This window comes from Castanea sativa, chromosome 5, assembly GCF_040712315.1.
Source record: "Castanea sativa cultivar Marrone di Chiusa Pesio chromosome 5, ASM4071231v1".
NCBI classification, from domain to species: domain Eukaryota; kingdom Viridiplantae; phylum Streptophyta; class Magnoliopsida; order Fagales; family Fagaceae; genus Castanea; species Castanea sativa.
In genome coordinates, this window is record NC_134017.1 from 13261797 (window position 1) to 13287096 (window position 25300).

A 25300-nucleotide genomic window follows, 5' to 3' on the forward strand; every position below is an offset into this window, starting at 1 on the left:
TTTAGTATTTTTTATTTTGAAGAGTATTTTTTATTTTTTTTCTTCAAAAAACTTTTCTTTTTTTTTTCAAAAAACTTTTCTTTTTTTTTTTTAATTCCCATCGTTCACACGATTCTATTTATGTTTCAGTTTCAGTACTCAATGTGGTGGCTCGTAGTCCAAAATGAGGCAATAGGGTGTTGGCCTGTTGACATCTTCAAAGAGTTTGCAAACTATACTCCGCACATTAATTTTTGTGGAAAGATGTTTAACTCATAACCAAATGGTATTCACACATTCACAAAAATGGGGAGTGACCATTTTCTGAGTACAGGATTTGGAAGAGCTTGTTTTATTCGGAATATTAGATAGTTTGACGAGAATAGAATCTTTGTAACTCTCGCTCCCTCAACATTTCAACAATTTGTGAAAGACCCTATGTGCTATGATTTAAATCTTTCTGCAGGGAATGATACTTAAGCAACCCGTACCCGGTAATCAAATACATGTCCAAACTAGCAAAAGACTAAAGAAAAATAAAGAAAGAAAGAAACCCCAAATTATTTGGAGAGTTGAAATATTTAGGAAGGAACTTTAGGAAAGAATGAATGAAAAGAGGCAGGAAACTGGGATTTCAATGACCAGAGCTTGCCCTCATTGCAATGGTCTCGAGTAACCAACAATGAATGAGTCTACATTGATAATTTGATATAAATTGCCCTTTCTTCTTGTTTAAGCATATCTGTTACTATCAACAATTGCCAATAGGTTCGGTGCCTTTTTATCAAATTTCATCTATATGGCAAAGAATGACTCCAACAAAGATTTTGTTCAATACATTCATGGACAGGGACGGAGCTTTTGGGTTTTGGGGAGGGGGGGGGGGGGGGGGGGGGGGATTTAAAAAAAAATTAGTATATATATAATATATTATTTTTTGCAATTTGTTTCAAGCCTGGTAATTTATATCCAATCTCTTTTTTTTTTTTTTTGGATGAGAATATTGTATCCCTCCTTCTCATATCTGAATCTCTAATGCTTGTTTGATTAAATTGTGAAGAAAATTTAAAGAGAGGCAGAGATGAGAGACATAGATGCAGGGAGAGACTAAAGAGAAAGAGAGAAAGAGTGAGAGAGAACCAGAGAGGTAAACTTCTAGAGTCTAAACTCATCTTTCTCTCTTTAATCAATGGCAATTTTTTTTTTTTTTTTTTTTAAATAAAGATAAAAAGCTATCCAGCCAGCAGTTCTCTCTTTGTTTAATGAAAAAGTATAAACAAGCACAACATGCAACAGTACAACACCAGCAACACGTCAACATCTATTGCAGGCCATGTTATGTTATATGTTTTTTATGTAGTTTTGTCTGTTAGTGATTTGTGACATATTTGATACATGTGTTTAAAGAAGATGGTATGTATTTTTACATATTTGATACATGCGTTTAAACATGTATTTTTAATTTTTAAACAATATTGTACGTATTTTTATATATTTTTTCACCCACACGTTTTCAAAAGAATTGAAAATTATTATTTAAACACACATACCAAACGAATCCATGATGTCTTAAAAAATTTAGAGAGATGCTTTTTTGGGTAAATAATTAAAGAAACTAGATGATGTCCCGCGAGATGCGCGGATAATTTATAATTTTATTTTTAAACAATTTCTAACCAATTTTTATGATCCATAAAAAAATATATATATAAAAAAAATCTTGTGGTATAATATTTACATAATTAGCATCAATTATATTATATATTAAAAAAGCGGGAAAAAAAAAAGAAAAAGAAACATGAATTACTATAACATTTCTTTTTTTGATAAATACTATAACATAATTAAGAATATGTATGTTAAGTGAGTGAATTCACAATTATTTAATTATTTCGGTTAAGTTACTTGCACAATTATTATTTTCACATCCTTTGAAAGAGAGTGAGCATATAATTGGTTTGGTTTGTGAGTATTAACCTAACTCCTATCTAGCAATGAATGGTTTGAGAAATAGATATCAAAACTATATATCTCATCAACATGGGGCAAAAATTCCCTTAAATTGCCAAATCATTATGAAGTACATTTCTCCAAGTAATTCTTGAATCTTTTCAACTAATTACAATAAAGATACACCAAATTAAGCCCAACACATAATTTCTCAATCATTGTATCACTATGGAATAGAGTCGAGAAGGAAGATAATTTTCTTTAACCACAACCATCTTTATAAAGAAAACGAAAGGGGTGACATCTCACCATTGTTCAACTTATCGATAGAAGTGTAAGGATTCATTTATAATGAGTTTTTCAGCACCCTTGAAGCTTCTAATATACGTTATCTATGGTTGAATGCACTAAGAAATACATTCTTGGGCACCAAGAAATACATCCTTTGGCACCAAGACCAAGTCTTCTACTTGGAACTCTCATTATGTATTTCTCAAGAATTTGCTGATACATACCAAGACCTAATACCCTAAAAATGTCCTACACATAAGGGACATTATTGCCACCATGACTTTTCGATCCAAGTGTTGCAAATATGTCATTAGTTATTGAAAAATTGCCTTTGTAGTAATCAAACACCGTAGTTAAGGCCCAAAAGAAAATTTTAATAAGGAGCCTCTGTGAATTTCATCCATAGATCAACTTTATTAAAATCATGATCCAAGTTGGAGAACTAATAAATTCGAAAAGAGTTTCATATAGTCAAGAGAAGTAGCGTTAGTGACAAATTTGGAAGTAATTTTTTCAAACATATTCAAAGAATGTCATATGCTAAGTTGCAATTTCTAATTTAAACTGATTCAAAGTCTAGAACTAAAATAATTATAAAAAAAAAAAATTAAAGAATCAGTAGTTGACTAATTTTTTAGGCTGCTCGACTAATCTTAAGATGATAAAAAACACGAACCTAGCAACCTTCAATGGATAGGCATGCCAACCCTCCCATCTTGAGCAACAGTTGATGCACAACTGAGATAGTTGCAACTACAAACAATACAATTATTGGAAATTTGTTGAGTCTTTGGGGACCATGATCCAACCAAAATTTTTTTTTTTAAAAAAAATGTTCAAAGATTGGAAGGATAAAAACTAATATTAACAATTTTCAAGTTTATAGAATCATTATAGAGCCTAAGTATTAACAACCAAATTGATAATATGCATCTGGCAAGCTGTAATATACCTAGAACAGATCCATCAAATATATATATACACATACCTAGAACAGAAAATTACTAAAATTTCTAATGCAACCATAAAACACATGAAAAATTTGAGTAGGGAAGACATGGAGTGGAATATATACATCATGAATAACAAAGTTAATTTTGGACTTTACAAATGTTAAGCCCTGGATGGGACCTGGATGGGAAAGTTATTTGTATCTAGTATCTACACAGAAAATCTTGTGGCTTCTTCAACATCCAGAAAAAAGTCGTGAACACATATACCTCTGCACATGCTGTATTGCGTACACTACCTTAAGAGTCTTGAATTTCTAGTTATGTCCCTACACTTATTTTACGTGACTAATGTTACCTGGACCCTAGATCACTGCCAATTACTTGGAGCCTTGGACAACTACCTGCACCAAAAGAAACTCAACTCAAGCCTTTACATTCTTCTTGTTACTTTCAAGTATTTGTTCCTCAGTTTTAATATTCATGAGCAGATTATGTGTTGGCTTCAATCCTAAATCTATAGGATCCATTTCTATTTACATACATTTGGATATTGATGGGTATGGATTAACAAATTAACATAATTTTTTTTAAAAGAATTTAACTACACCATGCAAAAAGAAAAATTATAATATAAAAAACTCAAAAGTAGGTTAAACAAATTGACAAGTCGACTATTTGGCTTGAGGTTGATCTTCTGGGTCGATCCTCAATTCCTGAAATCATCATTCAGAATGTTAAAAGACCACATAGAAACTCAAAGTTCAAATTCCATTTAGTCTTGGCAAAAAAAAATTTCTAAAAAAATCTTTGAAGTGCTACTTTCTATGGAAACAAAAGGGACATTTTATTTTTAAGAGAGAGTTAGAGAGATTTCCGGACCTGGCGAAATTGATGCCAAGCATAGAAAATCTCGATCATGTATTTGAGGCCCTTTGAAGTCATTGCTTAAATTTGAGATTGAAACGGAAAAGTGAAAGATCAAAACTCAGAATAGCTAGAGGTAGAAAGTGATGAGTTGGTGTAATTGAGGAGAACGTTTGGGTTTTGTAAGTGACATGAAGAGGAGAGGGTTGTGTCATAAGAGAGAACTTCAAAGCCACTACGTTAATTGTACTTGGCGTTAATTGTAGTTATTATTTCTTATTAGAGTTTGGCTGGGGTTGAAAATGGGCCTGGGCTTGCTATGAACTTTGATTTTGGGCAAAACCTTTTGTTTTTTTTAAATGCCACCCCATGTTTTTGCAAAACTACCTTATTAGAGTGCAATATGGCAGCACCTCATGCACTCCCGCATGAGGTCTCTGCTTTTATATATATTAGCTTATGACCTGCACAATGTGTGGGACACTTTTATTTATTACAAAATGCAAACTATAGGTGAAAATTTAAAAATTTCATAATTAAATAATACAAAAAAAAATTTTAAAAATTGCAAGAAAGAAACCTAAATTCACGGAGTCTTACATAGAGACAATGAAATGTAATCTTGAAATTTCTTGCTCATTCAACAAAATTTGAAATAGACCCAAAAAAAAAAAAATGTTTTCCTTCATCACACATGCACTCAAGAAAATGAAAGAATGTGATTTTTTTTTTTTTTTTCTTTCATTCAACTCCAAGGGTTAATTATTTTTTTTCTAAAAAAAAAAAAAGAGTTAATTATTTAAAGCATGTTCCAAAGTTCCAAAAAGATAAACAAAATAAATTCAGGGTGGTCCAAGAGAGATAATAGTTGTCTTTGTTTTTGCTAGAAGCAAGTACCAATGTCTTCAACTAACAGTAATTAATAATTAAAATATCATGAAATTCAAATCCTATAGTAATAACCTATGAATCACATCAACCACATTAGTTAATAATCTCACAGAATTCACTTAGCCCAAAAAAAAAAATATTTGAATTCACTTAGCCCCAAAAAAAAAAATCACAATCTCAATATAAGAGTGATTCCAAAAATGTAGTGCCACTAATTTATACCAAATTATCAATTTCACTTTTTTTTTTTTTTATGACAATACCTACTACACCAAAGGAAAATGCAGACAATGTTTATAATGTAAAAATATAGAAATGTAAGAAACAATGGGTGAAGCCTACCAATTGTATTAAAGCAACAAAATTTTGAATAGAACCCAAATGAAGGCCAGTTTAACTGTGAGAAATCTGAACCATGTATAAAAATCAAACTAAATATTACAATTTTTTGTATATAATTGAGAAATCTCAACCTTGTATAAAACTGAATGTGTTATTCATTTAACTATTAATATAGATTGTCTATTTAAGGTAGCAAGATCATACGCTCTACCAGCAACCTCCTCATCATAATATTCACCTGTATACAAAACGTAAATAAATGAATACACAATTTATATGAGATAACACATCTATTACCAAGTTTATCCCCCATAAGTCTATGGAGATGTAATTTCTTTATGTCCAGCTCTTACGCTTTAGGTTAAATGTTATATCTTTAAATTATAAAATGCAACTTTTATATTTCAGTTATGGTTTAAATTTGATAATGCAATTTTAATGGGATCCTCTTCTCAAAGATGTCACTCATTAATAACAATGGGCTGCAGGCATCAAACATGTCTATGTTTTCTACTTTTAACTATCTAAGGATTGGAAACATTTTCATAGGTGATTAGAGATGGCATTACAAAATTGTCTCTAACAGCCATATATGAAAGAAGAGCCAACAGGAAATAACAAAACGCTATTCTAAAGAGGACCAAAAACTCAGCAATTAACATAAAAAACCAATAATTTTACTTACAAAAAATTACAAAATAACTGTATTCCCCAAACATTCAGATTTGAAACCATCCATCTTACAAATATGGCTATTAACAAAACATAGAATACAAAACATAGGTGATTAGAGATGGCATCACAAAATTGTCTCTAACAACCATATATGAAAGAAAAGCCAATAGGAAATAACAAAACGCTATTCTAAAAGAGAACCAAGTAAAAGCATTGTTAAATATTATGTGCCATGCCACCATAAGTGTTTTTTAGAGCGTCTAAATCTATAGTTGGTGATATCAAAGCCCACCAAAAAATCTTAAAAGAAAATCAACCCTTAATGGACACAAAGAAAAAGCTTCATCTATTATTACCTCCAAATCATGTCACTCTGCAATCTACAGACACTTATGTAAAAATGAAAACAGAATTTGACCTATCAAATTAATTCAGTAACTCTTAATGAAGTATAATAAATGGTCTTATCAGTGAGAGGACCCTTTATCAGTGACAGGACCCTTTTGTAGCATTAAGTAGTTGGGAATGAGAAGTTAAAGACTTTAGATAAACTAAAAGAAGACTTTGATTTAGTAATCCCTTAGCATGCAGTCATCGACAAAACACAATCAGTTCAAGAAAACTAAACAAAACAGAACTCATGAAATTGGGAAAAAAGAGAGAGGAAATTATAGAAAAAGGTAGCCAAACCTTAAACCTTGATTGAGTAATGCAGCAACCCTTAACAAACACATATAATAAATATAACCTCTGTTACCAGAAAAAGTAAAACCTAATATGTAACCCCTTCTTTTGATTAAAAATGTTGTATTGCTAAAGCACATCCCTAACATTCCATTACTCATCAATAGAAAATCAGCCCACTACCTTCTTTTTATCTCTTCATTGGGTTGCGAAGCAAAATTTTCAATAAAAATTCAAGAACTAACACCAAAGGGTGGATGCACGGACATATGAAAAATTATGTGAATTATAAAAATCAATAGTTACAGTACATGAAACACTTTATGAATCATACGCTTATTCAGAGCAGCCCAAAACACCAAAACCCACAAACATTGAAAAAAATAAAATGCTAGAGACCACAAATTAAATATACAAAACTGGCTTAAAATTGAAATTAGCAATTATAGAACCCTCAATATTACAAACTAAAATCTCTCAAAAACCAACACAATGTCATCACTGAGCTAGTCTGAATTGTAGTGAAAAAATTTAAGGAGAATTCCAACCTTCTATTAGGCTGCTGTAAAAATGGTAAAAAAACTAAAACAATTCCAAATTTCCAACAATTTTACAGGACAACAATGAAATAATAAGATTTTCTTTGATAAAAGAAAAAAGAGTACAACTGTACATGCTAACAACATCAGCACAAACAGAAGTCAGAATGATGGCAGTGAAAGCAATGACAACATAAACATATTCCTCAAAATTTTTAGGCCAACTTATGTTTTGATATTGGGTAGCCAAGTATTTAGCATGTAGTCATCGACAAAACATAATCAATTCAAGAAAATAGAATAAAATAGAACTCAAGAAATTGAAAAAATAAATAATAAAAATAAAAAGGGAAAAAGTCAACCAAACCTTAAACCTTGATTGAGTAATGCAGCAAAACCAAGTTCTCACTCCCAAATTAAGACAGATAAATAGCTTTTGCTTTAGGTTTTCATTTGTTCTGCTATTAAATTTCTATTGCCAACAATGCTTAGCTTCATTTAAAGTCACACAAGACCAAGTATATATGTTGAAGAGCATTCCAAAGCAAAACAAAACAAAAACTATAATCAATCTATTGTAAAAGCTTGTTAACGGAAATTTTTATATCTAATCATGAGTTTCACTTATAATTTTCCTCCTCTTTTTTTTTTTTTTTTGGATATGAATTTTTTCAAAAGATAAGAGTTATGAAAATGATAACCTGTGCATAATTATAGAAATACGTGGAATGATGAGAGTATATACGATTGTACATAATTGTAAAAATGGTTTCATTAGAAGCAATAAAGTTATAAGATTTTGATATCATTATGTTTCTTTTAAAAAAAAAAAAGGAAGAGAAGAGAAGCAATGGAAAGAAAAAGTTGGATTGCTAGATCTATATATCTGAACATAATATGAACCAAATTTTGATGAACACTATGATGAGATATCACTCGCACTTATCATTACCCTTTTCATTATTATCTAACAATTATAATTTGGTCTGTCTCTATGGGTAAAACACCATAGTGTTCCACTAAGCAATTGATCATGCACTCAACTACTCAAAAGATGATGAGAAGAAACAATAGCCTATGTAATATTACATGCAATACCAAAATAAGTTGTATAAGATTATCAAACTTCTGTATCAAGATTGTGCTTTATTGCTTTAACAATTTACCATGAAAATATGAAAATATGGGGAACCATATTTAACATCAATACATTATAGTCATGATACAAAATCTTATGCAAAATTCAATAGACATTATAAGAAAAAATTTTATGCATACAAGCAAACATATAACTGATCTAGACAGTCACAATACAATTCAATATGCTATACTGACTCAGTTGAAAAATAAAAATAACTAAAAACATAGGAATCAGAGATGTAAAAAGTACCCCTTTCCAAGCTTTCCAATTTGTTTCATAGCAATAGACACAACAAAATTATTAATAAAACATGAAAATTCAAATAATGTTTAACCCTTTGCATATTTAACTTAGCTCTGTCTCTCTGTTACAACAGGAATGAAAGAAACTGGAAAAATATAACTATAAAAATTTAATGTTTCCTCAGTTTCTTTTATATATAGTGTGTGAGGACACCATTTTCATTGATGAAGATTTAGGGTGAATTTGATTGGGCTTTTTGAAAAAGTGCATAATGAAAAAGTGTTTTTTCAAAAAACTGAGTGTTTGGTAAAAACTATTAAAAAATGTTTTTTGAAAAAACTGAGTGTTTGGCTAGCACTATAAAAGTTGCAGTTTGAAGGATAAATTACCAAAAATGAAAATGTATATATAAGAGAGTTTATTTCATACTTAAATCAACTACTTCATATACTTACTAAATAATAATAATAATAATAAATAATAAATAATAACACTGTTTGTTTTGCTGGAAAACTTTCTGTAAAGATAGTTTTCCACATTTTCTAATGTTTGGTAGCACAAAAAAAAACTAGTCAACGGAAAACTATCTTTAGTCAATGGAAAATCCTAATAAAAATAAGGCTTGTTTTTTATAGCTTGTTTTCCAAAAAATTTTTTTGGAAAACAATCTCTATCTCACAGTACGCTCTCTCACTCTCACTCTTTCTCTTCTCCTTTTTCTTTTTCTTTCCTCACACTCTCACTATCACTCACTCTGGTCTCTCCTCTTCCATAGATCTCTCTCTCTCACTCTCTCTCCATATTTCTCTTCCCCTTTATAACACAGTTTTTTGAGAAGATTTTTTTTTCTCTCATTGCTCAGTAATTATTTCATTCCTCTGTACCAACTTGCAAAAGAGAACATATTTGCAGCGGTAATTATTCATTCCTCTCTACCAAAATCTCAATTCTTTACTTTGAATTTCAAACTTGATTTTATTTTTTTCTCTAAGAAACTTTTGGTTTGATGGATTCCATGTATAAGTTTTTTTTTTTGCACATAAAAGTGCTAAAAAAAATATATAAACAATAAAAAAGAAGGAAGGAAGAAAGAAAGAAAGAATGAAGTAAAAGACGAAAATTTTAAACATAGTGCCTATATAGCTCTAAATTACTTTTACATAGCATAATCTTTTTTGTTGATAGATACATTATGCATATATTATGTAGTGATGATATATTATGTAGATACATTATATAAATACATAATTTTGAGTAATATTAAAGACTTCTGGTTGACTATAGTAGACAATTAGTGTATTAGCAAAAAGAGTAGACAATGAAAAGTTATTGTTATCTTGTACTTATTAAAGATGTATTCTCCTATCAATTTTATGTATATAGGCAAATGGTTAATATATATATATATATATATATATATATATATATATATATATATATATATATATATAAATGTGTGTGTGTGTGTGTGTGGACGTTCCTGTCCATATATATAAGTAAAATGAGTAGTAGAGATCATGAACATTTGACAACTAAGTTTTATTGTATCTATTGTCAAAATTTTAGTATGAAAACCAAATTCATCATTGGTTTTTTTTTTTTTTTTAATATTGATTACATTAGTTAGTTTACATAATACGCATGTTTTAAATTACACAAGAAATATAAAAAATAAAAATAAAAATAAAAATTTGCATACCAAACACCAGAAAACATTCTCAAGCTCATATTCAAGGTCGTTATCAAACACTGGAAAATGATATAATTTTCTAGAAAATGTTCTTTGAAAAATGAACAATTTTTCAGAAAATGTTGATGCTGAAACAAACAGAGCGTAAATATATATTATTGGTATTATTTTAATAATGTTTGGGCAATTATTCTTTTTTAGTGTCATAATTATTTGTTATTACCATTAATGACTTTTTATTAATATTAATTAAATCTAAATAATATTTATCATTATGAAGCACAAAATGAAAATGTAAAAAAATGATACAATATATACCAATAATTCAAGTTTAAATTGTGCTATATAAAAATATAAAAAGATATAAAATACATATCAATAACCTAAGTTTAAATTGTACAACACAAAAATGTAAAAAAGATGATAAAATACATACCAATAACCCAAATATAAATTGTACTACATGATATTATAAAAAATAAAAAAAATACAACTACTAATTATTATCCTCCCAAATGGAATTAGTAATGGAATCAAGAAGAACCACCATTGCAGGGTCTGTTAAAGATTCTGAGTTCTGCTCATAACTGCAACCTACTTCACTATTATGTTCTCTTCTAGAAATTGAATCTTGATTGGCGTTTATGAACTCCCTATCATCCCTATCATTTAGTCTATCAAAATTATGAAGAATCATAGTAGCATATACAATAAGTATTTGGATATGGAATGGAAAAGATGACACATTTCTGATAATTCTCCATTTATTCTTCCACACAGCAAAAGTGCGCTCAATCACACATCAAAGAGATGAGTGAGCATGATTAAATTTTTCATGTCTAGTTGTAGGGCTTCCAACTCTCCTTCGAAAGTCCTAAAGATGGTATGATATCCCTTTGTATGGTGCCAAATAGCCTTTTATTATTGGGTATCCAGAATCAACTACATAATATTTTCCTAGACAAAAAAATTCAATTGTATTAACACACACACAATATGTCATTATAATGAACAATTGATTAATCAATTACAAACCTGGTGGAGGGTGTGAAAAGTTGTTACTTTGTTTACGAATAGTATCAAGAAAAATGTGGGTGTCGTGTGCTGTACCTTGCCATCCAAGCAAAACAAATGTGAATAACATATCAAAGTCACATGCAGCCATCACATTTTGGGTTGGATATCTCTTTCTTCCAAAATATGGAATGGACTTTTCAATAGGTACAATTGCTATCACATGTGTGCCATCAATCGCACTGATGCAATCCTAATAAAAACATTAATAGTTTTCAGTTCCACATGCACTGTATTATCTTATAGACAATAACACTTATTCAAATATACAATAGTACACATACTTTGAAATGTGGCCAATAAATTGAATGGTCTTGTATTTTGCTTGGAACTTCACTAAAAGTTGGATCCGAAGGCTTTACATATGCAGCTGCAAAGCAAGCACCCAACAGAGTGATCATCTTCTCAAAATGTCTACTTATGGTTTCACCCGAATACTGAAATAATTCTTGAACCATTCGGTTACATGTTCCATGACCAACTATCACTAAACAGATTGCCACTAACTCTTCTAACCTTATATTCCTTGAATGTTGAAGTCCAAAGTGATGTTGTAAAACTTGACACAAACTACGAAACACCTCCTTTTTCATTCTAAACATATTGTAACACAAATTCTCATTACCTTCCATATAGCGTCTCAGCCAATCCCACTCTGTTTGTTCAGAATCATAACAAAGAGTCTTATTAATGTACTTACTGAAATACGTCACAACTGCTTCACAGGTAACTGCCACAAGCTGGTAAAACTCCTCGTCAGAATCGTCATTACTATCATCATCATCATCATCAGAATCACCGTCACTATCATCATCACTGTCACTACTCTCACCATCATCATCATCATTGTTATCACCATCATTATTATTGTCCGCACCATCATTATTATTGTCAGCATTGTATAATTATCATCATCATGATCATTACAATAATTTCTGTAATCCCCATCCATTAATAGTTCCATAAAATGGCCACTCTCATGAGTACCATTATAATCATCTATATTGGTTTAAGCTACACAACAAAGTAACAAATACTCAATCAAGACAATTCTGAACGTACCAAGACAATTCAGAACATCGTGTACATAACACTGTAATGAAAATTTCAAATGTGTTTACATTACACATATATTAGTCCAAAGCTAATACTAAATATCACATAACTTAGTTTAAAGTTAATACAACATAACTAATACAACATAGTTAATACAACATAGCTAACTTAGTTTAAAGTTAATACAACATAGTTAATACCACATAAGGTTAGTCACTTCTTTTGGTTATAAATCATTTTTTGTAGCCACTCCAGCTGTGACTCTGGGTCCTTGAAAGTTAGGAACATCTCCCTATGTGACCTTTTTAGTAAGATAATGGACGCTTGAACCACAAACGTACTTTCCACTCTAGGAAGTGCTCTCACAATCGTCATGACATTATCAATTGAACTTGGTGACTCTCGAGAAGTACTTTTAGACCTATTCTGACATACCATTATTAATTGACTAATACGATTGTTCAACATTGCAGCTCCTCCTATTTTCTTCTTTTTCTTCTGTGAGAGTATTGATTCACTAGTTCGCTTTTGTCCTGAACTACGTGATTGACTAGTATGTCCTTGCTGCAAACTATCAATGTCTAAACTCATGTCACATTGGTTATCCTTAAATTCGGAGTTACCATCTGAATCACCAACACCCTCTTTTGGCATTGTTGGAGGTAATGTATTTGAAGAAGGGGTCCATGCAGCTACCCCAGTTGCTGTAACATCCCTAAACATTATCTCAAGTTGTTCTAGATTCTGTGGACCTTTCTCTCGAAATTTTTTAGCTTTGAGTAATTCTTACAAAATGTAATTGTAATTTCACTCATATAACAATAATATAAAAATAAATAAATAAAAACTATCTCCAACTAACTACATATTAATAAAATACTTAACTCTCCTCTGATTTTCAGACCCCAAACCCAATCTTTTGTCTTTTTTCTATTAGAATTATGAGCTACAAGTCTACACAAAACCAATCATAGCAAGATTCAAACCACTATAAATTCCAATCAACAAAAACAAATAACTAAACAAGTAAAGGAACAATAGCCATTAATCTATAATAATAACTCTCTTCTGGGTTGCCGAGAAAACAAATCAAACACAACAAAAAATTTGAAGCAACCCAATACTTTAAAAATACATTCTTTTTTTATCTGTTTCAGCTTCCCAAAAAGTGTGACTAAAAGTCTATACACTGACGCTGTAAATAAAGTCATAGAAACCAACCCTCCATTTGGATGTCAAAAGGAATGAGAAGAAAAGAAAATGAAATAATAAAAAAAAACACCCAAATTACTTTTCTTTTCATGAGTGCATTTAAGCATTAATTTTCCTTAAAAAAAAACAAAAAAATTATCCTTCTTCCAGCACCAAACTATTGCCTAATACTAATTAACTAAGCAATTAAGGAAAATATCTTCTAGAAAAATATGATAAAAATCATGTCATTCTAATTCTCAACCTCCAGTCATAGTAATTCAGAAAAAAAAAAAAATTCTTCCAATCATAGTAAATAATCTGTTAAGCAGAGGAAGAAAGCACCAAAATGATATGGTAAAAATGAAATTTTATTTATCTTTATGAAAAAAAAAATTAAAAATAAAAAAAAGTAAACACATAGGTGCATGTATGTAGACAATCCAACCTGAATCATCTCACATTCTCACTCAATTAAAAGAAACTACGTCCATGCGTATATACATATAAGTTGCCCAATTGACTATAGATGTGTATACCCAAAAATATCACAATTATTTTATTGTAATGTTTTAAAATTCTCTTTTATTCTTTCAATTATTATCATTCGCAATGTTAAATCTCCTCTAAGTTTTTAATATAACAGTTTGAGTCTTAATCAAACATTGACACACAATTGGAAAGTTAACAACAACACCACTGCCAATAACTACAAAAAGACTTGGTTCCAAATATAAGATGTTTAAAAAAAATTAATTCCATATATTAATTACATGCTCGTAAATCAAACTTATATTAATGGGATAAGCAAATAAAAGAAAATTCTATTATTCTAGCCATACTATTTTTTATTTTTATGGGTTAAAAATTGCATGGTTTATTTTTGTTATAATTAAGTACTTTCTTTATCTTTTTTCAGAGGACATCTGGGCACTAATATTTTTTCAGAGAACAAATTTAAAACTTTGCAATAAGGTGGCTCTGCACCTGATCCCTTCCTCTTTTCAATCATTGTACATATTCTTTTGAAACATCTTATTTTATTTGTTGGTGTTTTGGTTACTTTATAGACATACAAAAGACTTTGTAGACTTTCATAGTAGACGAACCTTAATACACAATCTCACTTCGTTTCTTATCACAATCAACAACACAAATTCTTATTAACACAAATAAACCGTCTTTAAAGAGCAAGAGATTTTGAATAGATCGTAGATTGATATGATTTATCTATAATTCCACAGGGTGAACTTTGGTGGGATTGGGCAAAATTAATTTCATGGATTAGCATATATATTATATAAACCACAAACCATGCAACATGACTAATATTTTCCATAACCCAAAGAACTTATATACTAATAGGTCCCAAGTAATAACATATTCATGTCATGTATAAATTTGCCAATTTTGTGAAGGATCGTGAGTTTAAGAGAAATCGTAACCAAACAAAGAGTCTTGTGTTTTATGAATTTTGACAATCATCAGTTTTCCTATGCAGTGAAAGAAAATAACAAGAACAACAAATTGTTACCCTTGTTCTTCCGCTACTATATAAAGCAAAGGGGGAAAAATGTAAGCCAAAAGGTTGGGCCACAAAAGTCAAACAGAGCATCCACAAAGCATCCTCAGTCAAACAGAGCATCCACAAAAGAAATAAAAATTACAAAGCATGCAGCTAAAAAAATTTTCAGTACCCGGCAAGAGAACAAATAGATCATTAGCAACAACAAAGCATGCAAGATTTGGAATTTTTTTTCCCACACTCGGTAAAAAAAAAAAAAATCAGATCAGTGTTGGTACCTGGTGGTTTTTGGTAGCAGATCAGTGTTGCTTGGTGTTTTGTTGATCAAAGCTCTACCTTCAAAATGTATTTCTCAGATCAAAAAGTCTCATAAATAAATTTAAAAAAAAAAAAAAACAGATCAGAGAAGACGAAGAAGAAGACAAAGAAAGCAGAAGAAGAGGAAGAAGATTCACGGATGACTTACCACAGAGAGACTGGTAGCAGCACGGAGAGGGCAGAGCAAGAGAACAAATAGATCATTAGCAATAACAAAGCATGCAAGATCTGAAATTTTTTTTCCCACACTCAGTAAAAAAAAAAAATTCAGATCAGTGTTGGTAGCTGGTGGTTTTTGGTAGCAAATCAGTGTTGCTTGGTGTTTTGTTGATCAAATCTCTACCTTCAAAATGTATTTCTCAGATCAGAAAGTCTCATAAATAAATTTAAAAAAAAAATACAGATCAGAGAAGACAAAGAAAGCTGAAGAAGAGGAAGAAGATTCACGGATGACTTACCACAGAGAGACTGGTAGCAACACGGAGAGGGCAGAGCAGATAAGAGATGAGACGCGTTAAGCTTCAGGGATTTTAGCGGAGCAAAGAGATGAGATGAGAGGAATGAGGGACAGCTGCACCAGAGAACTAATGATTTATCAATTGGTAATTCGGTAATTTTAGGACGAGCCCAACGGACAGCTGAAAACGTGCATGGACTTTTTGTTTATAGAGCTCCAGAGCTCCATAATTGGATTTGGCGTTTTTGCCTTGGCCCAAAATGCAACTTTTACTCAAAAGTTACGTTTTTGCTTCACTAAATGCTCAAAGAAGTCCAGCTTTTAAATAAAGCTGCATTTCAGCCCCTAAAAGCCCAACCAAACGGGCACTTAATATCATGCTTTATTCTCATTGTAAGTAGGTACTCAGTACATATCTCAGTACATATCTGAGTAAAGGGAGGTAGTAGTCTCCAAATTTGTGAGAATGTTCCTGAAAGTCAAAATGGAAAATTGCTATCAAAGTACAAAATGCAGTAAATCCATCCACTTTCCAGCTACTAATTCCCTCTCAACTACACAGAATAAAGAAGCCTGAAACTTGGAAGAAAATTCCAAAAGATAGTTTAAGCAGTCTACATAATTCATTCATTGAAATAATCATAAATCAAATCCTAATTTATGGTCAAGTGCAGGTTTCTTCTCGGCATTCTCTGTTTTTTAAAAAGAGTTTTGAGAGAGGGCTTTTTTTTTTTGTTCTTTTGAATCATAGTAGTATAAATCTCAGTCACAACTCTAATGCGAGTCCGATTGACAACTATAATCAAACACATTCAAGGCAACTCATCAAATGACAAAACACCCAAATCATGAACTTATGCAAGTTATTCTATTAAAAAAATGCAAATCAGAAAATTTCAAAACTGTGGTGTTTACTGGCATCTCTTCAAACTTGTTTTGGCCAAAAATCTTCAGTTAGGCTTCAGCACTTTCTGATTAAAATCCACTTCATTCTTCAAACCCACAAACACCAAAAAAGAATAAATGCTATAGAGACCACAATCATAAATCATAATGTATATGTGAGGAAAAACTCACAAAATCAAATTGAGTTCAAAACGTCAAATACACAGGAAAAAAAAAAAAGGAAGAGGAAAAAACCAATTTAATTAAGTATCCTAAAATCCAAAAAATCATATATAAGTATATAACCCATATAGGCTCTTATAGAATCAAAATCCCATAACCTTGCTAGCAAGAAAAGTATTAATATAATATATACAAACATATATAAGAACCGTATACAGATATAAAAAGAAACCAACTTGAACTAATTGATCCTAAAACCCAAAAATTCATATATAACCCAATTAACAAATTATGGTCTTTTAAGAAAAAAAAAAAACCCAGAAAATTTGCAGCAACCACTGTTTCAATATGTCAGGATAGTTATGAACAACGAAAATTATTCTATAATCCTAAACGGGTAAATATCATAAAATTAGTATTTTAGAAAATTATTTATGAAACATTAAAAGAAACAAAAAAAAAATGTAGATTTACAGAAATTAAACACCAATTCAATAATTAAAAAGAAAGCACAAATAGAAAAATACCTCTCTTTTCGAATCCTCGCCGTACTTGGCGTCGGAATCGACGGTGGTTACAGAAGGCTAATCTGAAGCCTCATCAGTTGGTTCTTCCTCTTCTTCTTCTTCTTCTTCGAGGCGATCTGGTGGGCGTGACAGCAGTAGTAGTAGTGTCGTCGTCTAGGGTTTGAAGTTGAGTTGGTCTGATGAATCGGTGGCCATTGTGTGAGAGAATCGGAGATTGCATGAGAATGGCACCTCTGATCGCTTACTTCTTTCTCATCTAAGTTTTGGATTTTGATTTTGGGGAAGGATATGGTTTTGATTTTTGGGTTTCTAAGAAGAGAGAGGAGTTACGGTTTCTCTCCTTCTCCTTGAAACGCGTTGCCATTGTTGGGATTTTTTTTTTTTTTTTTTTTTTAAGCGATTAGTTTCATTTTATACCAAGAGGCTCCCAAACAGTCTTTTAACATCGTGAATCATTGTAATTTTTCGTTTTTTCCAAACGCACCTGACGTTATTTTTTGCTTACGTGTCAACGACTCCTTAATTATAGGAAGAGCTTTTGCTTTTATATATTGTATTAAATTAAATTAGATTAGATTAGATATATTGATTTTTTGTAACTTTAAAATTTATTGGTTAATTGTTGGGCACACTTATCTATTATGTGTAATGATCATAAATTGTTGACCATATAATGACATGATAATTTCAAATTATATTTTATTTGTAGATTATGTAAAAGTCAACTACCATATTTAATTTTTCCAAAGAAAAGCTTCAAATGATTTAAAAGCTAATACTAATAATGCAACATTGCCAACCACTAATGTTGAGAAGTATCTCAACATCCCGATTTAGAAAAATCCTGATTAACCAATTGAAGAAAATCTCGACGCTCTAACTGAGGAAAATCTCGACATCCCTGTTGAGGAAAATTTTGCCTCACCTAACTCCAAGTCCTAACTCCATACATGGAAATACAAAGCAAAAACTGAAAGCTTTTTCAACCTTTCAAAAATATATTTATAAATTTATTAACATATGATAGATACAGGATGATTACAGACACAAAATAATCAAACATGTTTATAGCGAATAAGCATATCTTCATTCCCAGCTCAGAATGTCTCATAATTGTTTCCTTTCTTCCTGTATTGACTGAAATATCCGTACTGCTGATTCAGTTGCTGATCTTGGATTGTGAGGTACAACCTTAATCACTTGTGTCCGATGCTCACTACTTGGCACATTTTGATCCAATGCCTTAATTGTCGGTGATGTGGGAAAAAGAGGAAGTGCATCTCCTTTGGCCCTCTCAAAGGGACTGCTTGCTGTACTTCCCTGTAACTCACTCCCATTTGATGCAGGGAATTTCCCATCATGACATGGTATTACTCGATTTACCGGGCTGGACATGTTACATGAGCTTTGCTGAGGTAATGTAAGATTGATGTCTCCAACTGATAATTGATTGTCCTGCCCATCTAACTGAACTTCTGCAAATGGGCTTGTTTGCTCAATAGCTGAACCCGATAGAGATTGATGCATGACTGACCGGCCATATGGAGGAAAGTATGTCTGGCCTAAAGGATTTGTGTTTGGAAAAATTCCAATCCATTGGGGAGTAGCAGGAACACCATAAGCAGTGTTTAAAAAGTCTCCGCTTCCTGAACTCAGGTTCATAGCCCCACAGTTGCTGTATACTGGTGCCATGAAACCTGCAGTTGGACATGACACTGCATAGGGCTTGTACACAAGTCCTTCAGATGGAGACATTTCAGGAACTAACCAATGATTTCCTGGTGGTGGTTGAGAAGGATTTGCAGAATGAAGCCCAAAATTTGATTCCTCGGTATTCAATCCTTTGCTGGTGTCATAATTGACAGAAGGGAGTGGGAACTTTCTAACCACGTTTTCATCTGCATATTCAGTGATAGGAATTGATCTCAGAGAATTATCTTTTGCTTTAACAATCGGGGGAGCTGTTGGTTCTGAAACATATTCAGACCGCAATTTCTTCCGTGGAGATATTTTTACTGAAGGCTTGCCCAAATAAAAGTTATCTTCAAGTAAAATATGCGGTGAGCCAGCAATCATTCTTTGTACCTGTTCCAATATGAAGAGTAATGTAACTACTTTCTCCATAACTGGATTGCAAAAACCAGGAAACACATAACAAATCTAATGGAAAAGGCAGATTGGCAGTTTAACCAAGCAACGACCAGCTTACCTTTATCAGTCTATGCAACTCAAACACTTGCACCGCGAACAATCTTTGTTGACTTGAAAATAATAACATAAAAAAGTTGGATCAAAAACTAAAAAATCCAATCATAAAAAATTTGGAAAGTAAACATATAATTTATTAAAAAAAAATTGTCCATGTAAGAAGTTAGACCAAGCAAATTCAGCACATACGGTGTGGGTTAAGAGACATGGTAAATGACGATAAAACCAAAAGGAAGAGATAAGTCTAGTAAAACCCATAAAGAAAAAATTGTTCATCCAGAACAAGAAAGGCAAAAGAACTTTACTTATAAACAGATAAGGTGTTCTTGATTGACAAATTCCCGAAATTAGAAATGCACTTACTTGATAAAGATGTAAGAATCTGTAAACCAAAAATCCCAAAAATGTGGCATCAGATTTGAATATTAAATTGAAAACTCTGAAAAGACCACTCTAAAAAAGTTTCTGACCACCTTCAATCCCCATTCCCCAAACTCATGAATACTGTCTATGGTTTAAGAAAGACTGTAATGATCTGAAAATTTGACATGGTACCTAGAAGTCTAGAACACAGGGCTTCCACAGGATCTGAGAAAGGCAGCTAGTAGGCGGCCTTATCCCAAATTTTGGGGAGGTTGATTCCCGGATTTGGACACACATCTATATATGTGTTACATTTTTTGTATTGGCAAATTCCATTTGACAATCCATGTCTTAAGAGAGGGTTGTAATATAATGTATTTAAGATAGGTTTGGACATGCCAAAAAAAATAAAAATAAACTGTCAAACAGCTGATTACTTTGAAAGAAAAACATTTTCGATCAAGCAATATAATGTATTTAAGATAGATTTGGACATGCCAAAACAAAAACTGTCAAAAAGCTGATTAAAGATTTTGAAGAACAACATTTTCGATCAAGCAAAACATTAAAACATATAGAAACTCCCCTTCCAAGCTCAATCAGAAAATTAATTTCTAGCAAGCCTTACATAATAGAGAATATTAATATTGATAAATGACTATTTTGGTTAAGTAATGTTGATAATTTCAACACTCATCAATTCAAAGTTAAGCAAAATCTGTAACACATTTTCCCGATCCCAATTGATCAATTTTCCTTTTTTATTTAAAAAAATGGGTCCTTTTTCCATTTGTCAGTGGCTTCAGGATTTAATGTTGGTCAGTTTGCTCTAATAATCGTTTTATAATTACAGACCAAAAGGTTTTAGTCTTTACGGTAAGTAATGACCCATTTAAGAATAATGTATGTGATAGAATATAGATGAAGTAATCTGAGGATAGATCCAGTCTTGCAAACTTGCAAAATGTTATATTCGGTGTAAAGCAGTCCAGCTGACACCCTTAATGGAAAGGAGGCACAATTTTAAGACAGGAAGAAATGCAAAGTAACCATGGAAGACACACCTTCCAAGATAGCTACAGAGTCAGTCATTTCTTGAAAACCAAACCCTTTAGTCAACTGATACGTTTTTTATTAGTAATGGAAATTTAATTAAAAGAGTTTCTTAAAAGAACTGAAGTAACCTGGTACAAGGGCTGGAGTATACAAGAAAACAAACTCGCACAAATACACACAAGAAACAAAACTGTCTCAATAGCAACAATTCTGAAGAACCCAGCAATAGAAAGACGATTAAAGTGTAGATGGGAAATTTCATTAAAGAATAGATGGTTTTCCTAATAGTACTAATTGTACGTCTTTATCGTTAGCTTCTCCCTTTGCATTATCATTGTACCTTTTTATTTCATTGATCTTGTCATCATGTCATAATTTCCTTTAAAATGTCTATCAATCAAATGATTGTACTAAAAGTATATACCCTTAAAATCTCTCCATTGTGAACTTTAGATGTATTGAGCAATTGTGTTTATGTGTATAAAGACAAAATATTGGTGGCCTGACCAAATTCACCAATAAAAAATGATACTATATAATATAACTTTTAAGTAAATGCATGAGCTAAGACATCAGAGCAGTATGAACAGAGTCTAATGGTTGCATGTTGAGAGACGTGCAAAATTCTTAATTGTAGGGTTTCCAGTAGAAAAAATGAGAACAATTGCCATTACTAGTTCTACTCGTCAATGATTTACTTCCCAAAACCAAAACAAACACACAAAAAAGGGTCTGGTTAGTGCTGAGAGAGAAAGAGAGAACTTTAAAGTGTTACCATAACCAAGAATACATTAGAATGACAATGACAAATCAATTATCAAAACTTTCTACAACTTGCACAAGCATGTGCAACCATAAATCAGATTCTTCAAACCAGACCACAAATGGATGGATACAGATCTTAAATTAAGAACTCATTTGATAATAAAATGATTTAGTGAAGCTACACCAATGAATGCATATGAAGTAAAATTTATGGGCAGATCTTATCTAGATATGGATGCTAAAACGCTATAAATAAATTACTACAGGTTCTTCTTTTTTTTCTTTTTTTTTTCTTTTTTTCTAAATAGCTAAGCAGAAGTAAATGCACACAGCAATCACCAGGCAAGAGATACTTACTTGACAATAGCTCTTCTCGCTTTCCAGAATAGTTTCTCACCTATCACTCCAACAACATCATCAGGGGAGATATCCAAAGCCGACATAGATCCACATTTCTTTTCTTCCCGACACTCAGTGCCATTTGTAAGCCCATTAAGACATTGATAATGGTCTCCAATTGATGGCCTCGAGCATGATTCACTTCTCAACTTTGAACTGTTTTCCTTACCTATGCCTATTCTGCATTTTATGATGTCATCTCTGTGGGCTGTTCTGTCTTGCGCAGCCACATACACTTGTTGCAACTGTGTATTAGAATCTGGTAATCTGTTCAACTTATCCACCAAACTGCTTCTTTTTTCTTGATCAGAAGTTGCATGCATTCTCTTTAATGACTCAGAATTTTTAACTTTATTTGACGGGGTTAAAGACATATCCACCAAATTCTTATATCTAGTTGATGTGATTGAATCTGACCCTTCCCCAGGGTCCTGATCACTCTGAGACACTCTTGAGTCCTCTTCAGCTTGCTGCGTCACAAATTCTGTTGACTTTAGGTCAATGGTTGCATTTCTAATTGACTGCCCATCAGAAGCATTTTGAAGTTTAACTGAAGGGGTTAAGCTCAAGCGAGGGAATTTTTCCCTATCACTGCTGCACTGACTGTTGCTACGATGTGGAATTACTCCTTGGCTAGGGGTACAAACTCTATCATCCTCATCGCCGAGCTTCTTTGAAGAGAAGCTCTTAAATTTGGAAAATTTGTATGATTGAAGTGATTTGCATTTAGCAGATGATGACAATAGCCTTGTGGCATTCAAACTTTGACAAGTTGTAGGCTTCGTGGAATTCTGTTCATGACTTGCCACCTTAGTGTCCAACTTAACCCCAACGAAAGAATAAGAGTGGAGATTCTCTGCCCGATGAGAAGAGGGGGAGTTGCAGAGCTGAGTAAAGATACTCTCTTGGTGGCCACCAGCCTACAACAATGGATGACTTCACATGATCAGACAAGATAAAATACCACAGAAGTAAAAACATTCATATTCATTCCGAAAACCTTTCCATATGTTTAGTAAAACTCATTTTAATACAAGGCTGTGAAATTTGCCATCAAAAGTGATCCATGATAGGATTTTTCAAATCCAAAGCCACCTTGCAGAACCAGAAGCAGAAATTGGGGATGATGGGGTGGGGGACAATAAATCTATAAGCCTCCTAGAGCCACTAGAAATCTCAAACAAGACAGGTTCTTCCCAGCATGATTTACTCAAATAACAAAATCATTGTTCAATCAAACAGTATAAATTTTATTCAAAAATATCTACCTATGACAGGATAGTGCACAGACAAGGCATGTCAATATGTCACTGCTTACATACCAAACAGAAACTGTAAATTTAAATCAGTTATTAACACCAAAACTATTGTCTATGTGAACTGCAAAGCAATGACGAATGAACATAAAGCCATAAATTGTTTTACTCACATGGCTCGAGGATATCAAAGGAACCAAGCTACTGCTGTTTTTGGACCGAATTGGCAACATGGACGCTGAACCAGGGGTGAACCTTTGAGATGGAACACTGAGCTGTTCATAGAGAGCCATTTTGTTCCTTGGAGGTGCTTTTGGCCCTCTTTTCTCTGTATCATTTACGTGAAGCCTAGGAAACATAGGACTTAACACCTTTTGCTCATCTTTTCCTCCTCTCATCCTTCTCTTCCTTCACCACTATCCCCACTGACAAATCCTAATATGTTCACCAACTCCACAAAAAAAATCCCATGTCCATTCTTTTATACAAAACCCACAATCATAAACCAAAAGACCTGCCTAACCACAAAACAAAATTTTAACTGTTTCATCAAACAAATACAACTCCACAAGTACCCAAGAACAACCTACTTCAAAAAGACAACTTTTGGGAAAAATTCAATCGTATAAACCAAAAAATTCAGGTACACAAGCAGAAAAATCAGTCACTTTTTGAAAAACTCACTTCTTCACTGGTACCCAATATCAACCCATCTCAATTGACCAAATCTTCTGATTGAATAATATAAACAAACAGCAAGAATACATTATAAAACACCAATTAACAAGTACTTAAAATCAACCCACTTCAGAAAATCACCATTTTTTACTGAAAACCAAAAATAAACAAACACTAACACAAAATGTTTGCTAAAAAAGCACCAGTACTTTTTAAAGTAAGCAAAACCAACCCACCTCAAAAAAACCAAAACTTAAACTGAAAATCACATTAAAACAGCAAGAAACACCTGAAAATTGTTGACGCAATATAAGAATACGCGAGGTAAAAACTAGAAAGAACTAACAGTTAGAAAGAGAGAGAGAGAGAGAGAGGGAGGGAGAGAGAGAGAAAAGAGTGGAGAAAGATAAATATGGGAAAAGATAGATTCTGCAAAGAGATGATGGTTCCGCCAAAGAGGATCTGATCAACAAAAAAGGTGGAGAACCAACAAAAGGAGTTGTGGGCAATGTGGGACCCAAGTGGATAGAACTATAACGCTTTTTAGAAAGGGAAAGAAAAGAGAAATGCCCCATGTCCATGTTCATGTCCACGTCCAAACCAACCCACAAAATTCCCTTCCCTTCCTTCCTTCCGTTCCTTTGTGACTCTCACTACAAGATCCTGCCAGCTCAGTTAGGACCCACAATGGCATTGCACCATATGATAACGTGGCAGAACATGGTTGGATAGTCCCTTCTAAAAAACCTGCTTCAAATTCAAGATATTGCAACCTTTGGAAGTGGAAGAGACTGAGTCTTTCCAGTCTCGCACATGGTGAAGGGTTGTGTACTTTTTTGTAACCACATGTTGGTTTCTCTTTCTCCCAGATTTTTGGCCAATCTTTTTCTTAACGAAAAATCCGTTAAAGATTGTGTTTCAATGAGCAACAAGTGTTACTTTTTTTTTTGGCCAATCATCTTTGTCTGTTTTTTTTCAGCTTTATGTCTTTATTTTTTTTTAGTTTTTATAAATTGTGCGGTAAACTACATAGAAAAAAAAAATTTTAAAATAAGCTATGGGGTCAATTTTATGGTTTTTATTTATTTATTATTTTTTTTAAGTGACATCAATGTTA

The 25300-nt window shown here is 32.2% G+C and overlaps 1 protein-coding gene and 1 long non-coding RNA gene across 2 annotated transcripts; both read right to left on the minus strand.

Annotated features, from left to right (window-relative positions):
* Positions 1–3084: 3084 nt before the first annotated feature.
* Positions 3085–17836, minus strand: LOC142634225 (uncharacterized). The gene is made up of 2 exons (XR_012844080.1): positions 17459–17836; positions 3085–3574 (listed from the first exon to the last, which is right to left on the minus strand). It is a non-coding gene; the product is annotated as an uncharacterized LOC142634225 (long non-coding RNA).
* Positions 17837–18424: 588 nt separating this feature from the next.
* LOC142637387 (ELF3-like protein 2) lies at positions 18425–25047 on the minus strand. Its single transcript, XM_075811667.1, has 4 exons — positions 23679–25047; positions 22208–23169; positions 19668–19719; positions 18425–19543 (listed from the first exon to the last, which is right to left on the minus strand). Exons 1-4 carry the CDS (start codon positions 23901–23903, stop codon positions 18566–18568), a joined length of 2217 nt encoding a protein of 738 aa, XP_075667782.1. The 5' UTR covers positions 23904–25047; the 3' UTR covers positions 18425–18565.
* Between the last annotated feature and the right edge of the window lie 253 nt (positions 25048–25300).

Excerpts from the sequence above, each read along its gene's own strand:
- LOC142637387 (XM_075811667.1), bottom strand. The coding sequence starts at position 23,903 with ATGAGAGGAGGAAAAGATGAGCAAAAGGTGTTAAGTCCTATGTTTCCT. Across the intron at positions 23,170-23,678 it reads CTTTGATATCCTCGAGCCAT|GCTGGTGGCCACCAAGAGAG; the intron begins GTGAGTAAAACA and ends CCATTGTTGTAG. Across the intron at positions 19,720-22,207 it reads GCGAGAAGAGCTATTGTCAA|TCAACAAAGATTGTTCGCGG; the intron begins GTAAGTATCTCT and ends ATTATTTTCAAG.